Raw genomic sequence first — 17,914 nt, 5'->3', positions numbered from 1 at the left:
CAAGAGGATGAGAGAGGGAGAGGGGCATGAAAAAGGAAAGTGGTGGGGAGGAAAGGAGAAGCCAGAGAGGAGAGGGAAGAGAGAAAACATAAAGAAATGCAGTAAGGACAGAGTGAGGAAAGAAAGTTGAATGAACAAGGAAATGCAGAGGGCTGGGAAGTGTGAAGGGATCATTAGCACATTCCTCACAGGGTTTGGAGCTGCCGGGGCCTCTCTGCCCCATTCACAGTGACGTGGAGGACTCCTGCAACTGAAAAGGGCCCAGAAAGGCCAGGGAGGTTGAGAACCAGGCACCAACTTCCATAAATATCAGGTGCAGACATAGACAGAGACAGCTCTGCCTGGGCCCTGGGAACAGTGCACAGGACACCTCCTGGTTAATAGGACAGCTTTGCTCTGCAGAGGAGGGGCAGGGGGGAGGAGGTAGCACAGTTTTACTGCAAAACAGGTTGCTGAAGGCAACAAGGAATTTCAAAATGATTCCCCTAGAATCTAATTCGCTTTCTGCTTGCGGGTGAATCTCAGCTCTTCTCTGCTGCAATGAAGGTATTTCCTCTCCAGCTGGAGCCCTGTGACTCCTGCCTGGAAAGCAAGACACTGAGTTAGGAAAGAAGTCAGCTTGCTGAAGTGCAGAAAACACTCTGCTCCCTGACCATCACATAGAGGGGTCACCTTCCTCTAAGGGGAAGCACAACTCAATGCTCCTGCTGTTCACAGGAATCTAAATATAAAGCTGCAGGATTATGAGCAGGTGCATGGGGGAAGGGGGAGAAAGAAACTCCCATCTGTCAAACCAGTTCTTGCCTGTATGGGTGAAAGGATCACTGGTGAAGCACGAGGCTTCTTAAAGTTTCTTCTCCCCATGCCGAGACTCAGTGACAACAACGTGAAATCGCAGCTTGCCGCAAATATAACAGCGCTTGTCTCTTAAAGAGATGTTCCAAGCTTCCACCTACACTGTAATTTTCACCATGACAAATATAGCAGGAAGGAAGGGTGGGCTGTAGGGATGAGGCATAGGGTTGGAAGTTGAGAGGCTTGGGTTCAATTCCTGCCCCTGTCATATAATCTGTCTCAGTTCCCTGTCCATACAGAGGGATATTCTTTCCCTAGCTTGCTCTGAGGCTACATGTTTTTGGGACAGGAATTGGTGCCCATTAAGTACTAAAGAGAGAAGATGGTGTGCTTTTGGCCTCAGCACTGAACTGTAGTAATGTCCCTGCGCGGTGCTATAGCTCTGCAAGACCTAAGGATAGGACAATCAAAGGAAAGAGGATACGTCACAGGTTTAACACTGAGCTCAGTACATGTTGGGACAAGACCGCAGGAGCTTGGTGGGGGTTGTGGGCATCCCCATGGATTCATGGAAATAGTGTCTCATTGGTAACTGTCTGACAGCAGCTTTGTGCTAGCTGGGCTGGAACAAAAGGATCACAGGGCAGCCATCAACATATTGCCAGGGAATTCTCGACTCTAAGGCGGGGACTCTGTGTCGGACACGCAGCTGGCCTCTGCAGCTCTGTACTCCCTTCTGCAGGAGTCCCTAAAGCAGGACAGGACCAGGCCGTAGCTGGAGTGGTCTCATACCTAGTGATTCTGTACTCTTGCGACTGTACTCTTACTCTTGCATCTTGTGCCAGATGCCTCCCTTCTGATGCTACACGAGTCTCGGCATGCAAGGAGGGAAAAATCTGACCTGTCACGATTTAAGGGTCACACTCAGTTTTGGAGACCTTTGTGCTTTGGTTGCAGGAACCAAACACACAACACCCTCCACATCCTTCACAACTGTTATTGCCTCCTGTCTTTGCTTCTTTGATCTTGCTGGGTCCTCCTTAATATTGCTATGCAGTGGTTAGCAATAATAATAGCACTAATAATAATAAGAGGGTGGAATGATTCTAGCATGTATGCGTGGCTAAAAGAATAACCTTTGCATGCTCTAGAAAAACAAATAAAACCATTTTCCCTTTGCTTCGACCCCACCTTGGGAGAACAACCAGCCTTCTTTTAATGCTATTTGTTTGGGGCCCTCATTCCCACTAGAGGTGACTGAAGCCATCCACAGGGAACTGCTAAGGACCATGTGGTTCACTCTTGATCCACCTGAGACCTATTACTATTATTATGTTCTCTTCTGATCTGCTCTAAGGGAGGGCAGTGGAATGACCCTTGCTGTGACAGCCCCCTCAGCCCTACAGAGCAGGCAGAAATGTGCCCATTGGGAGAAGAAGCTAATAGCAGTCTCTTACAAAGTCATAAAAGTGCAAGTAGCTGAATGAATTTGATCTGAGCATTAAAAGGAGAATGTTAACATGGAGAGAGGAATAAGAGGCTAAGGCTGAGTTCTGGTGACTCCCCAGCTCTAGCCTTTGCCACCAACAGACTACAAAAGTGCAGCTTGAGCTGCTAATACATGAACATCCAAGAGGAATTGAGAGGATGAAAGTCTATATCAGCACATGAACCATCCTATGCAACTGAATACTGTTTATGCAGCAGGCATAGGCTCACAGAGGTGAGGTCTGCTGCAAATTTGGGTAGCCAAGAGTGCAGATGCAGGTACACCTGGGTGCAATATGTACTCATAAATGTATACTAGTATGAGTAGATTACATGCAACATGCACACACACATATACACGCTCGCAAACTGCACATAGAGTTAAATAGCCATGCACAATCTCCGATGTAAATCATGGGTGCCTAGATGCAAAGATGCCTTAACAACTATCATCTGCATAGTCCCGAATATCAGGGACGAGTTTCAGCTCTGGCATAAGCAACAAGAACTCTACTCATTTTCTTACATCAGGGCTGAATTTAGCTTCAGATGTGCATTCATGCATAAAATGATTTCCTGTGTATGCAAATATATTTGCATGCTATTGTCCTGATTCTCTGCTCCGTTAGACTGAGCTGATACTGAGAGAATGCCATTGATTTCAGGAGAATTAGAGCAGTAGAGAGCTGGTGGAACTGAGTGCAGAATTGGGCCCTCCGTGTCTAGTTTCAAGCTTGCTTCAACCAGTATAAATGAGGAATAACTACACTGAAGTCAGTGTAGTTAGACTACTTTTACACACCCTATGTGGGTGTGTGAAATGGCAGGGGGTGGATGTTTGTTGCATGTGACCATGCATATTACAAAAGCAAATCTACATGGGCATTTGTGTGGGCTGCCAGTATCTCATTCCAGTGGGGGGAGAAAAAAACATTTATAGCTGCCATACACAGAAGGTAAACAGAAATAAGCCAGTTTAGCAAGGGCCAACATGCTAAAATATACAGCAATTTAACAAAATGGAAATTATGCCATGTCTTAGTCTAAACCAGATGCTCGTTGGATCCTAGAGATGCAGAACTGCTCTCTTTCCCCCTACTCTTTCCTTGGATATCTCAACAACCAGGAGGCAGTGAAGAAGAGGAAAGGCATCTCAGCTGAGATCTGGAAACCAGTAATTTTCCTGCTCCCCATATCAGCATTTTCAAGTGAAAATGGGCAGAGAGAAGAGGATGGTACACTGTATTCCATGCCTCAGCACGCTCCAGAGATGCAAGCAGGACAGAAAAAAACAACACCTGCCATCTGCTCACGGTGGCAATACATTAAATCAAAAAAATAAGAAGCGAAGCCCAGGGCAGAGCTAGGAACAAGTGGCAGATTTGACAGAGAGGGAAGTGAGAGATGGTGGAGGGAGGGAGGGAGGGAAAAAGATGTAAAAGCAGAAGGAATAGAGAAAGGCAACTTAACATTTCAAAGCAAGTAGCAGAGTTAATGTATAGTTCTTGGAGGAGTGTTTCCCACCTACAAAAATCACCCCCACCCCAAAACTTCATTGTGGCTTTTGAAGGATGTACATCATTGCAAAGGTTACGTTCCACAGTGCCCGGTGCCCCTGCCAGTCAAAACTCAAAAGTAGTTGAAAGGGAACTATAAAAGAAAAGGAGCCTATGTCTTCAAAGGTCACCGCCAAGCAATTTTATTCTCTACTATTTCGGTTTGATATTCCAAGCTAAAAAGAAAGCAGGTGACATCCTGCTGTGATTAAAAGGCAGGGTTAAATTTCAGTGGTTTGTTGTGGCTGCTTGTTAGATTGAAACAAGTCTCTACGACAGGATAAACCAAAGTAGGTCGGGACTGTGCAACAAAGCAGATTTTTGTCCAGAATGGATCAGATTTGATTTAAAAAAAAGTTTCTCAGGTCCAGGGTGGAATTTGTGGTGAAAACAAGAGAGCAAGCTCAGAGCAGCCGGTACCTTGAAAGGTAGGGCCCTCATCAGAGCAACAGAAGAGCCAGGTTCATGTCTCAGCTCTGAATGAGGCAGTGCATTAACTGAGAGAGGCCTTTGACGGGAGAATAATTCTCCTCTCTCCTTGATTTGAAATCATTCAGATGTATTAGCCTCCTGAATTCATGATCACTTTGCAAGGCAGGTTGAGGTAAAATTGAAGGACCCACACTTTGATGTGGGTAGTAAGTGATTAGGTTACCAATTTTCTTTCAAATATCTCTAAAAAGGGAAGACATTAATACTTTTTTTTCTTTTTGTTTTGCAAAACATCCCCTCCTTTTTTCAAACAGCTCGAACTGCTATGATGTTTCAATGCCTTAGGTTTTCCAGTCTCCCGAGGTGACAAATGTGCTGTTTATTTTCATTTGTAAGAATTGTGAAATGTATTCTTAACTGATGCCAATAAGGCTAAAATAGATGTTCTTCTATGTGTGTTGTTTATTCATTGATTTAAATTTGAACACCAAGTGAGGATCTGGAGACGTAGGTTCAAACTTTAGAAGCAATAAATAAATAAGTTTAATTTCAGCAACCATAATTAAAGAGTCATTTCTTTTTAAATCTACTAACTTGACTATGTCAACGTAGTTTTAAGCACCAGCAACTCACTGCTGATCTTTAAAAATTCCTTCTTTCTTAGTTACTGCTAAAGGTCATGTAGTATCATTCTAATTATAAAAATCTCTACCCTCCCTTTCTCTCGGACCCATTACCTCTCCTTTTAACTGGAGGGCAATGAATAACAATCCCATTTCTCTCTTTTAGGTTACTACTGAATATAGAATGTACTATTTATTCTATGCTTTTGTGTCTAAGAGAGACTTGCTCTCAATATAACCTCTGCATCCTTTCAAGGCCTGTGGCATGCATGATAAGCATCTGCCTTTCTATAATATATACAATTAGGAAATTAGACTATGTGCTAGCCCCAGTGAAAAGATAGTTGAAATAAATACCTCTCTCTCCATATCTGTCTACTGAGCCAGTCCCCCTTCTTGCTACAAATGTAGAATGACAAATAAGAGTGGAAATGATAATATGCCTGGTGGTGTTGACTTAAACAAATCAGGCACATCAGTCAGTTAAAAACCCAGCTGCCAGCATCCATTTCATTCTCCTTCACCCAGATTTTATAGTGCTTGTTGGAGGCTCCCTTTCTGCCTGGCTGGCTTTTTAAAACAGAAGCAAAATGCTAAAGACATATTTATCTAAAAGCTTTGCAACGGCATGCTTGGCTGGGTATCTGCTAGGTGCTGCTTGCTTTGTTGTTGTTTTGTGCTTCAAAATCATATGTGTATGTGTTTGTCACTCGGGGATCAGTCAGGATTTTGAAGAACAACTTAGCCAAGCGGCTATGTGAGCCAATTTCTAAATGCTCTCCAGAATTAAAAAAACAAACCAACAAATTAAATTTGAACCAAGTGGATATTTCCCTTGTCCTTCATATCCCCACTGGGATTTTGTCTACCTACACAAAAACGCTCTATAATTAAAGAGACCTTGAGGAGCAGGAAGCATTACGTCCGCCACGTATGGCTAACTGAAAAATCATAATGCTCATTGCCCTATGGATCAGATGGTAACGAGAGCCTCTAAGTTAGCCAATTAACTCTCTCCCAAAGTAGAACATTCTGCTGATCAAGCTGGTGAAGGAAATCAGTTCCTCTACAAATGCTAACTTGGCCCTGCTGCTTCCAGAGAGGCTGAGAAGAGGAGGAGCTTGGCTCATTATTTCCAAGGTTTCTGAGTCACTCCTCAATCTCAGACAAGTGCTGGGATATGGCAACAACAACAAAAAAAGTTGTTCATTAAATCCACAGAGACCAAACTCCAAAAACAGTTGGAAGCAGATCTAAATCCTGCCATGTAGAAGTCAGCGAGAAGTCACTATATAATGTCAACAGCTGCTTTAGCCGTAATGGGAAACCACTTATTCACTAACTCTGAGAATGCCGCTTTCCCTCTGTCTCCTTTATAGCTGTATCACTAGGGTCCTATTTGCTCCAGGCCCACAGTATCTCTCCATTTTTCTCTGACCTTTGTAAAAGAAAGAGGCAACATATCTCTCATAATGCTTCTCAAAGAGGCACAGACCCATTATGAGCACAGGAGGTGGGGATTCGAGTACCTTTCTCTAGGCAGCTGGTGGTTAGGGTTGTGCCGGCACCGGACACTGAGGCCAAAGAGTTTGCGGGCAGTGCGCTGGATCTTCTGACGCTGCGCCTCCAAGGAGCTCTGGAGGAGCTTGTATCGGTTCTGAAGATCCCAGTCATTACCCCAGTGCTGGTGGATGCTCCCGATGGTCAGGAAATGGTTGTTAGGTAGCCTTTTCATGAAGGATTTAAACTCATCTGTAAATGCACAACACAGGTAGAGAGACTCTCACTGTCCTGAAATGTAAGTGTTCCACACTAGTGGGATAGAGAAGCAATAAGGATTGTGGTGCAGTCGGTTATTAATGACCAGCTAAGGGAAGCTGGTGGTTGTTAATCCTGAGTTTTGTCATTACTCCCTCCCCCCTTGCTTGTTTATGCTACTGTATGGGGAAATTAAAACTAAAGCATATGAGGACTGAGGTGTTATCTTTTAATTATACACAAGACATAACGAAAATAATTTAGAAAATTAGAAAATAATTTAGAAAATATTTTTTTTCTTAAAAAAAAAAAAAGGCACGTGAGAAATTTCAGTTGTGGTTTTGTTTCCTTTTATTTAAGAGTGCAGGGGAAACAGGCAGAAATCACATTATTTCCCAAAATAGAGCATTTGGTTTCTACCAAGTTCTGTATGCAATCTCCGGGTCTTGCTAAAAGGAAAGGCTTTCTTGTCTACACTTGAGTTACAAAGGAGAGGTATCCCCAAAAGGAAAAGCCTGGGAGCTGTTTCCATTGAAAACAGTTGTAAGTTCAAAACTGGAAATTTTCATGAAAAAAGTTCCTGATTTGAAATCTTCCATTTTTGCCCCATAAAAATCACCAGGCTGGAAAATGAAAAGATAGTCACTTTCTCCTCATTCTTGTTTTTATTTTCCCTCCAAATGCTTTCTCCTTTTTCATCCTTCTTTTTTAGTTTAAAAAGGAACAAGAAAAAACTAGGGGAAAACAGAAACAGTATCAAAATAATTAAAAATAAACATTTAATAAATTTTAAATTGTCATGGAAATTTTCAAAATATTGTCTACTGTTTCATAAAATAGTGCCTGCCCTTCAATCAGCTCTGGTTCATTTCTAACTCCTTAGCAGAGAAAGTCTGTGTATTAGCCATCCAGATAGATGGATGGATAGACAGATAGTCATTCTGTGCTCATAACTAGGGAATCTGAGCACCTAATAAAAACATAATTATCACCACCACACTATAAAGGCCCACAGGACATCTGGTTTTCTCTGTCCTTCCCAAAGGCAGCTGGGAGAGGGTTTTTTTTAATCATCTTGAATCATCTCTCAGGTTTCAACTCAATTTATAATGTAGCTTAAAGCCCCCCATCCCTCCTCCCCAAAAATGTTTCTCTCCTGTTCCCTGGCCCTCTGAATCTATCATCGCGTATAATTGCTTTTGTTGACCATGCTGATTATTCCTAGTACCTTTTAGCAATAAAAGCCCTGTGTTTGCTTCCCGCCCCTTATAAATCAATTTCCTCCAAAGCCTGTTTGTGCAAAAGAACAAGCGCTTTTTCCTTTGATGATGAATGTGCCACAATTTCGTAGAGACGACGGGGTGAAATTTCAGTGCAACATATGCATTTGGATACCAATAGTGTAACCTTGGACATAAACCCAGCCAGCAAAATAACAGCTGCATGGTGTTAGTTCCAAAACCCATGGTGGCACTTCAAGAAAAGCAGTTTCTTAGTTTGTTATCTATACAACAATAGCATTTATAGGCTGCAGTTGAAATTAGGGTCCCATTGTGCTTTGGCATTATAACCTAAGACTTTTATATCCCAGAGAGCTTAAAAACTAAGTAGTGAGACTGGATAGATTTTTTTTTTTTTTTTGGTGATATAGAACATGATGAAATTGCTTTGACTATATCTCTTAGAACATACTAGAGTTTGTTTCCCTTCTTGCTGTGACATCCAGCATGTCATGGAAATCTAAAAATTGTGGATCATTATAGTAGATGTAGTCTGGTTGGGGTGCCCAGCCCATGGAAGACAATGCCTGATGCACATGAGATACCTCAATAATCATTTCAGTGAGGCATTCTGGAAGTACTTGCAAGTACAATTTTTTATTTTTGCAGATATTTGTTTGTTTCTTTTTTGGGGGGCATTTGATATCCCATAAAAAGTTTTAAATGTCCATCAGGAAACAGACACTAGTGCAAAAAATTTACATTTAATTCAAAATTAAACTTTCCATCCAAAACCAGTTCTGATGCAATACATTTGCTGAGTACCTACAAAAGGGCAAGGCAGAAACAGGCAGTGTTATTAAACCAGCTTTCCAGACAGGGAAGTAAACACGAGAGATTAAAGTACAGATCCGGAGCAGGGGCAAATCATTGTAGAATCAATGATTTTAAAAGAAGTAACCCCAAATGATACTAGTTCATAATTTGCTCTGACGTCATTTTCTGAAGGTCACACACAAGTCTGTGGCAGACCAAGCCCTGAACTTAAATCTTTTGAGTCATGATCAAATGTCTAAGTTCAATCTAAACACAGGGCCACTCTCTCATTTGCTTTTTGACCAGAAGAACTCCATAGAGTAACACTGAAATTTCCCATAATGCCCTCTTCCATGTATGAAAACTGAATGAATACTGAAATAATCAGGAGACTGTATTATTATTATTATTATTATTATTAAAATAAAGAAGTAAAATGTGAATGATAGCTATAGCATCTTTCACTTCACAGCTACTTTATGTGAAAAATTGATTATTGAGAGAAATTGATTATTATATAAGACTTGTAAATACAATCTACACACAGGGCTCACTTTATCTACTATGGAGATGCATCCTCCCCTAGCGTTGGATGTAGCAGCATCTTATCTGTTCACTGCCACATAACAGCATATGCTGAAGAAACTACAAGGGAATTTTAGGGAGACAGATTATAATTACCTGGGAATGGGGGAATTGGTCTATCTTCATACCCCAGGTAATACTGGGAAATACTGCATGGGATCTTTAAGAGCAAGAGTGGTTAGGATATGAGCGTATGCTTCTGCTTTGCACTACTGTCCAGTAGGAGTCATCCCATCTAGGTCATGGGTAGGTTCTCAGGAAATATAATGGATGTATTTCCATTGACTATATTGAGCTACATCAGCTGAGGATCTGGCTCAGTGGAGTGACAGAGGTGTAAAACCAGTGTGAAAGCAGAAACACTCACAGCAGCACTGAATACCATTTCCATGCACTGAAATAAAGGGCAATTCTCTGTAGATCACTAGGGCTAAGCACAGACAGTCAAAAAAAGCCCAAGGCTGAATTGACTCAGTCTTTGCAGGTAAGACTAAACTGTGTAGATTGAACTGATAAGCAAGTGAACAGGCATTCACTTTTGATTCCAGAAATGCAGCCACATGCCTGCAGTGGCCCAGGCCAGAAGCCAGGAGTGCTAGAGCATGCCTCCCTGCTCAACTGGAGTAGACAGCATGGGCCAAGGCTAGCCCACCCACCCCGTGAGGGGGGCAGGGGGTTTGCAGGAAGGTGCAAAACATCCTGGGATGCTGGGGGACTGTGAATTAACTTGAATCTGGAGGGGATCTGGGACAGAAGTTCAATAAAACGATTTAACTTAAATCAATTAAGTCTGATACTACATCCGTCTAGGTTTATCTTAAACTAGTTTCAGCCATTTTGAAAGTGGTTTATGGGGCACTGAACATCTGTTGTGTTACAGATTTGAATTGGTTTCCAATCCCTTATACTGTTTTGTGTGTAATTTCTGTCCCTAGTTCACAGGGACACTGCAGCTCCTACACTAACCCCACAAGGAGTCAGGGGCCTATGAACCAATGAGCAATAAAAGACCAATTTGGAAATACATTGCAAAGGCCTCCTGGCAGAATTTCCTATAAGTAATTTGTCTAAGGCCACACTGTTTCCCCATTGGACAAAGGCCTGAACAGAAAACTTTTCTTTTAAAGACCCAAATTGTGCAAAATATCATTAATTTCAAAACCACAGCAAAACTGGCAAAAAGTCAAACGTTTCTCAGCTTTCCTTTGGGTGCATATCTTTCCACAGAGCTCCAATAAAAAACCCAAAACAAACCTGGTAAGACAGCCCCTTCCTAACTACTTATATTCCCATGTCAGAGGCAAATACAATTTAGCCACAAGCACTACACAGTACATGTCGCAGGGGACTGGCTAGTACTGTCATTCATGATTTCTACTGCAGAAATGCCTTGTCCAGGCAAGGATTTTTATTTAAAAAAATCATCCTTAAACCCATCAGACACAGGTACTCAGAGGAAGGAACATTGTTTTTTTGACAAAACAGCCTTTTTTGTACAAAATGTCTGCTTTCCAGGGACATTTTTCATTGTCCACACACATGCACAGAAAAAAAAGCATTTGTTTGCCAAAAATTCCGCCCCTCACTAAAATAAAAAACTGGGGGGAGAAGTGAAAAATGTCTGCAGGAAAGAAACCCATTTTCCCAAGCTGCTCTTACCATTATCACTAGGTTTCCATATATATATGTTATATATATAGCTAGAAAAGAGCCTTTTTGCCTAGTTACCTGAATTCTCCAGATCTTTATAGGCTTCAGTCCAGGACTTGGCCATGTTTGCCAGTGTGTACTCCATGATCTGAATGTCGGTGATGGGACAGTTGCATTGTGGGAATTCTTCAGCGCACTGGCAGCTACACTGGCTGTTCCGACACACGTACTCTCCCTCTCCATTGCACATGATGTAACTCAATGCAGACTGGACAAATTTCTCCTGTAAATACTGAGGGAAAATGATCTGGAGACCTGGCAGGGAGACAAGAGGAGGGAATGTGAAAATAAGTAGTTTGGGTTGCTGTTCTTTTTTTAAAACTTGTTTCATTAACAGCTTGGGAAAGTGACACAAAGGAATTAAGTGCTGTTATCAGATTTCTTCCTTAACTGTGATGAGCAAGGAATTTGGGGTGCGAGTTTTATGCCTCAGGTGCGGCACGGTCGGCAAGCTGAGATTGGATCTTATCTGCCAGTCTTCCGGAGGTTATGGCATGAAACACCATCCCACAAGGCTTAGAAAATACATCAGCATATGAAAAACTAATGGAGATATTAGGTGTGAGTCCTTTAAAATGTACATTGTTGTACTGTCGGGTGCTAGGAATCCATAGCCCCAGACCACTATTTTAGAAAAGGCTGCCTATATTCCTCCACAGCTTGTTTTGCCCCACACTGGGATGGAGACAATCTTTGGGCTCTGTATTCCCAGTGACTCCCACATACGGTGGATTTTTCAGTGACATCCACTAACTATTTGTTGAGATGTAATGAATATTACATCTGAATAAGTAGTTAGGTAGGTAGCCTATAAGTACATAAGGGATGTGCATCAGGATCTGGGGGAACACCTGTTCACCAGAGCACCCCAAGGGATGACAAGGTCCAATGGTCACAAACCCCTTCAAGACCATTTTAGGCTGGACATAAACTTCTTTACTGTCCGAACCCCCAAGGCCTGGAATAGACACCCCTCAGAAGTGGGGCAAGCATCTACTCTGGACATTTTAAAGAAATATTTGGATGTTTATCTTGCTGGGATCCTTTGCCCCTAGCTGACTTCCTGCCCCTTTGGCAGAGGGCTGCACCCAATGAACTTACAAGGTCCCTTCCAGCCTTAATATCTATGAAATGTATTAGGCTATTCTAACATATTTCACAGGAGATTAAATAGCTCGCATACTGAAGAAATACAGGAACTATTCGGGGGAAAAGAAAGAGAGAGAGAGAGAGAGAGAGGGAGAGAGAGATTTGCACAGGTGCCTAGGAGAGTTATGCACCCAATTCCCACTGAATTTCAATAGGAATGGGGTATGTGATTCCTTTCAGCTCATTTGTAAATCCCCAGTGTATGGTTTATGTGTCAGGTCCTATGAGGGGGCAAACTGGCTTCATTCCACTGACTAAAATGGAAATATGAAGATATATACCAAAATCTGCCTTCCCACATTGACTGATAGATAAGCATAAGTGCTGGTGTGTGCATGTGGGCACGAGGGCTTGTGTGTGAAGAGGATATGAGTGGCAGTCTAAGTGTTCCCCCCATACACGCTGTACATATTTTCCTGTGCTCTCCCGGTGAAGCCCGGGTCTGTGGGCTCCCTGCAGACGGCCCAGGGCCCTTTAGGATGCACAGCTGTTTCCTTGTACCTGATAAGTTCTGCTTGTCAGACTCCGTCAGCTTCTGAAGCGCACGAGGCAGAGAGAACAATAACTACGAGTGAACCTTTTGCAAGACGCCTGGCCTGATCGCCTTCCTCATAAAAGGCCCAGGGATTTCAGACTGGCAGATAAAGGAGTTTATGGCTTGAACAGCAGTGCTGAACTCCAGTGTAATGAAGGCATGCGGGTCAATTACCCATCTGTTTGTGTTTCTATTGCTCTGAATTACAGTATCCATCGCTGACAGCTCATTGGAGTGGAATGAAAATAAGACAATAATTCACAGGGTGAAACTGTGCAGAAAGGGCAGGAGGGCTGCGATCTCATTCAGGAGTTCAGCCCCCATCTCTGTGATGGGTCATTTGCACTTCAGGCAATAGAAAGGCAGTGGGGGGCTTCCAAGGGCCCACCTCCCTGCTTTTTAGAGGATACCTGTCCTTTCCACGGAACACAAAGGAGTTGCTCAAGTGTGGGGGTATCACCAGTGTAGTAGGGGTGCACTGGACCACCTCTCCTCTCTCCCTTGTGCATGAGGCATGGTTTCCTCTGAACAGTAGGCCCACTGGCTGTGAGCTGCCCAGTTGTCTGACCTAATTCTCCATCAAGCACAGAATGGAGGCAGCTGCCAGGCAGAGTGGATACAGTGCCATTTACTACTGGAGGGAATATTTATGACATGCATGAGGATGGATCACAGGCCAAATTTTCAGAGGCACAGAGCATCCCTCGCCCTCTCAGATTTTCACATGTGGAGAACCCACAACTCCCAGAAAATTCAATGTTCCTCATGCACATTTCTCTTCAATAATACAAGTCAGTGTTGATGAGAGCTCTGTAAAACAGAAGGCTAAATACAAGAGATGAGTCCCGCTGATGCTGCTTAAAATGGGTCACAATAAAAATCTCAAGGTGCCTCCTTTCAACTACAAGGATTGCAGGTACTGAGCTTCTTGCAGGCTTTTGCCCTAGGTGACTATCTTAGAGTGACATTTCTTTTTCAAACCTTAATACTGAGGTAAGGTGAAGACCTCCAGCTGCCAGTTCCCAAGATTTTAAGCTACTTGCCTTGACAATAGAGAGTGAGCTGTTGAGGATTTTGAGACTTACAAAATGCCTAGAAAATAAGCCCGAGGGCCCTGAAGGTTCATACACTTATTAAGATTATGAGGCAGTAGAAGGCAATGAGCTGGACTCTGCACTTTGCACAAATTTGATCCGAATAGCCAGTGCTAAGGTCTGGGTTCCCCAGAATCAACTTTTCCCTTTGCTTTCACCCTACAGCAGTGAACCCTTTTACACATTTCGAGACTCAAGGCACCTCTTACTCGACTGAAGCCATCCCTTGCTTGATGCAAGGCAGCTCTTGGAAAATGGCTTTAGTTTTCACTCATTTGATTACGGAAAAATAATTAGAGCAATTTTTTGGTTGTAAAGAACTCGGAACACAGCAGGTCAGAGTGTTTTGACCCCTGTGTGAAACCTCTGGGTTTATCTTGTGAATCGTCTTAGCACAACTAACAGTTTTATTGTGTGGCCCCCCTGTGACACCCTTAAAAGATGCTTAAGGTATCCCAGGGTACCTCAGCAACCCGGCTGAGAATCACTGCCCTAGAAAATGGCTAACCATGGCACCTGAGAGCTTCTTCAACATTTAAAAATATTTATCTTCCTTTCAGCTCACCAAGTTTTCCGTTCAGCTGGATGGTAATTTAGTTGATGTGCTTCCAAGTCATTGCTACATGATGGTGACTATGTTTCATGTATAACAACACAGGTAACCTACTTGGACAGGCCTAGCTGTACATATGGAAAACACGCAGATTTGGCATCCTATTCTTGTCACACACAGACACTCACACTCACACACAGCCTTATGATTGTGTGTTTACACTTGTACGTACAGATTCCTGACCATTCATGCACACACCCATGCATGTAAACAAGAACATATGCTGCATGTCCCAGCATATTGCAGAAACACATTTCAAACAAACACTCCCTCCTCAGCCAAACCAAAAGCATGCATGCTCAACTATATAAATATGTGTATCCAGACAGATGCTCACATATAGGTCCTAAATCTCACAGGCACCAGGATCCTTCAACAGTAAGTCACTTATGCTCACTTTCAGACCTCCTCTCATTGCCAGTGCAATAGAAGGCCTTCTAGCCTTGATAATCAGGCCCTTATTTACAAAGGCTCCAATCCAGCAAAGTATTTATTCATATATTTAACTTCAACTACACAAGCAGCCCCATTGATTTCCACCTACATATCATTGTGCTTAAATAAGCATGGGTTTGACTGCTTTGCTGTATCAGAAATATAGCACTCAGATATACACATGCCCAGGCACTCACATACTCATATGAACACGCAGGTGTTTCCAGTAAATGCAGCCCTACACCTTTAAAATTCCACATATACTGAAAGAGGGGAATGTCCTGGGTTGTTTTTTTTCTCCACAGACTCCATGGTATGTAAAGAGCTCACCCTCCAGACTAGGGATTCCCTTTCAGGCCAATACTAAGGTTGTTGAACTATAACCACCTTGCCTAGGTTTATATTCACATTTACATTTCAGCACATACCGTCACACAAAACGTACATAGCAATACCACACCTGTGCTCTCACACCCAACATGCTTCCTGGAGATACCAGACATTCCTGAGTACTCTAATTCATTGGTCAGCATCCAGACCATTATGAGCATGTGATGCACTGAAGTTAGGGGTACCTAGTGAAAAGGTTTACTTTTCATTCCATCCAGGAAGAGCACACACCAACTGCTGAAGCTTCCTTAGCCTGACGAAGGGTTTTTGAACCTGAAAGCTTGCTTAATAACTATTCTCCAACCATTTGGGTTGGTCTAATAAAAGATATCAAATTCACCCAAGGAACCTTGTCTGCCTGGGTACCTAGTGATGAAGCTGGGGTAGGGGCAGGCAGGATACATGGGAGCTGGCAAAGGTTTACGTTTCAAGTTCATCTGGAAAGACAGCTATTGATGGAGAGGTGCTTGAAAACCTACTGTATTACTAGACGCACTTTTAAATTGCCCTTCACTTTCAGTTAAATTAAAACTTTTTGCAGGAACAGGTTGACTTCAATGAGGTTCTTGATGGTAGACACTCTCTTGTATTTTTCCAATAATATTAAAGTATTTAGTCTTACTTTTATTGTTTCACTTGATTTAGGTGAGAATGTTATGTTATGTTGAGACATTGGTGTCAATATATTCATGTCCCTTATATTTAATTTATACAATATATTCACGTCCCTTATATTTAATTTGTACATTTTGTGTTTGTGGTACTTAATGTTTCAACAGTTTTGAAACAGAAAGATTTCTCCTTATGAAAACAAAAACAAAATGACATTATCCAAAAGGAACATTTCAATATATCCAAGTTTTTGATGCCCCCCTCCCAACCCAGTATTTTCATTTAAAGAAGACATTCCAACATTTCAGCTTTTCATTCTGGTTTGAAGCGAAAACAAAATTCAGTTTCAGCATTTCCCTTGAAACAGAAATTTCAGTTGCCAGGAAGTTTTACCTACAACTTCCAGCTTTACAAACATGGCAACCCAATCCCAGCAACAATTCATTTCTGAGAGGCAGGATATTCAGTCAGTAGACAGCTGTTGAGGAAGTGAACTAGAACGCCAAGAGAAGATGACAGATATGAGAAGCCATGGAAGGCAAGTGAGTACAAACATGAAAAACCCAACATAGAAGTATTAGCATGCATACATATAGTCACACACACACAGATAGTTCCCCTTGTGCACTCCTTCCTTACTGAATGTTTCTGTCTATTGGAGATACAAACACTCTCAGGCCTGGCATTACATCTGCCTGCTGACCCCAATCTCCTAGAATGGGCGCACCCAAATTCTGGATACGGACTTTGGGTCTGGGCCTCTGAACTTTGGCTCAGGCACTTGCTTGTGAATAAGGTGCTCTCACTTTTCAGGTTGTCCCTAAGATCTGACTGTGGCAGGTAGGTTTGGAATCAGAAATCCTTCCTGTCATGTAGATGCTGCTCTTTTATTGAACTGGCCTCCCAACCAGAGCGACATAAAGGCAGGAACATGGATTTCTGTCAGCAGTTCATGCTCGACTGCTAATCAGATGAGAGGAGGCTAAGTCACGATCCGTTACCTGTTACTAATTCTTAATGAGGTCTCTCAAGGCAGCTGAAGAGGAGAGTAAGGATCCCAGATAATTATTCCAAGAACCACCCTCCAGATTGGGTGGATAACATTAAGACATAGCTTCAAAGGTCACTTTGATTTATGAAGAGGAGATCATTCCCTCGGGCCTGCCGTCCAGCCTTTCCCTGTGCTCTGGGCTGGCCAGTGTTGGGGATACCATGTAAACTCATGGTGTGCCTTCTGCTATTACCCCTCCTTCTCCTGTCCCCCACCTCTCCCCTTGGCTGTTCCTGTTTAAACAGCCTGAGCATTCCCCGAGCCTCCCAGAAGACTCTCCAGACTGGGAACCTTAATTCTCCCCTTTCTCTTTATTTCTTTCTAAAACTTTTCCTTTTAAAGGATAGCTTTAAAAATGATCTGTTGGGACCAGATTGAAAGTCAGGAAAGCCTTTCTGTTCATTCAGTTAGGGATCAGTCTCTTAAATCTATCATATGAGGGGTTTGATTAGTGCTGATCACCATAGTATATTAAAAGAACAAATTGTCTATTACTCAACATACAAATTATGGGAGGGCTCATTCTGGTGATCACCAATAGACTTACAATAGCATATTCTTATTTTTAAAGAAAGTAATCTTAAAAATCTACCATGCAATTTGGTAATCAAAACTCAGTGTCTGGGAAAGCAAGATTAAAACAGGAATGCCAAACTGTAACGTAGTCCATTAATCTGAATCATTAAAGTTTCTGCAGTACACTTATTCCAAAAATAAGGCAATAGGGACAAAATGAATAAAGTTCATATTTCCCTGTTTGTCGAAAATGGGAATAATTGCAATGAATTTCATGCCCAATTAATTTCCTACTCCCACTGAAGTCAGCGGAAAGACTCCTATTGACCCCTATGAAATCAGTATTTGACATTTAATGAATTAATTAATTTTTCTAATTAAACTATCAGTCTCCAGAGTTGCTCATCAATGGGGTTTGAACCCATGACTTTCAGGTCCAAGATACAGACCTCTAACACTAAAAGATGATGTCCACTAGCTAGGAGCTAACACTTAGTATTTGCCATCCCCAAATATCTTATATGGATCATGTTTTA

The 17,914-nt window shown here is 42.3% G+C and overlaps 1 protein-coding gene across 1 annotated transcript in view; it reads right to left on the bottom strand.

Annotated features, from left to right (window-relative positions):
- The window catches only part of BRINP1 (BMP/retinoic acid inducible neural specific 1), a 93,984-nt gene that overhangs the window by 3,084 nt on the left and 72,986 nt on the right, over window positions 1-17,914 (bottom strand). Inside the window, exons 7-8 of the mRNA XM_014521147.2 lie at window positions 11,002-11,240; window positions 6,424-6,646 (exon numbers count right to left, since the gene is read on the bottom strand). Coding sequence (XP_014376633.1) covers window positions 6,424-6,646; window positions 11,002-11,240 — 462 coding nt within the window. The remainder of the gene's footprint in view (window positions 1-6,423; window positions 6,647-11,001; window positions 11,241-17,914) is intronic.

Source organism: Alligator sinensis, unplaced genomic scaffold (genome assembly GCF_000455745.1).
Source record: "Alligator sinensis unplaced genomic scaffold, ASM45574v1 scaffold519_1, whole genome shotgun sequence".
Taxonomy (NCBI): domain Eukaryota; kingdom Metazoa; phylum Chordata; order Crocodylia; family Alligatoridae; genus Alligator; species Alligator sinensis.
This window is presented reverse-complemented; position numbering and strand designations above follow the sequence as displayed.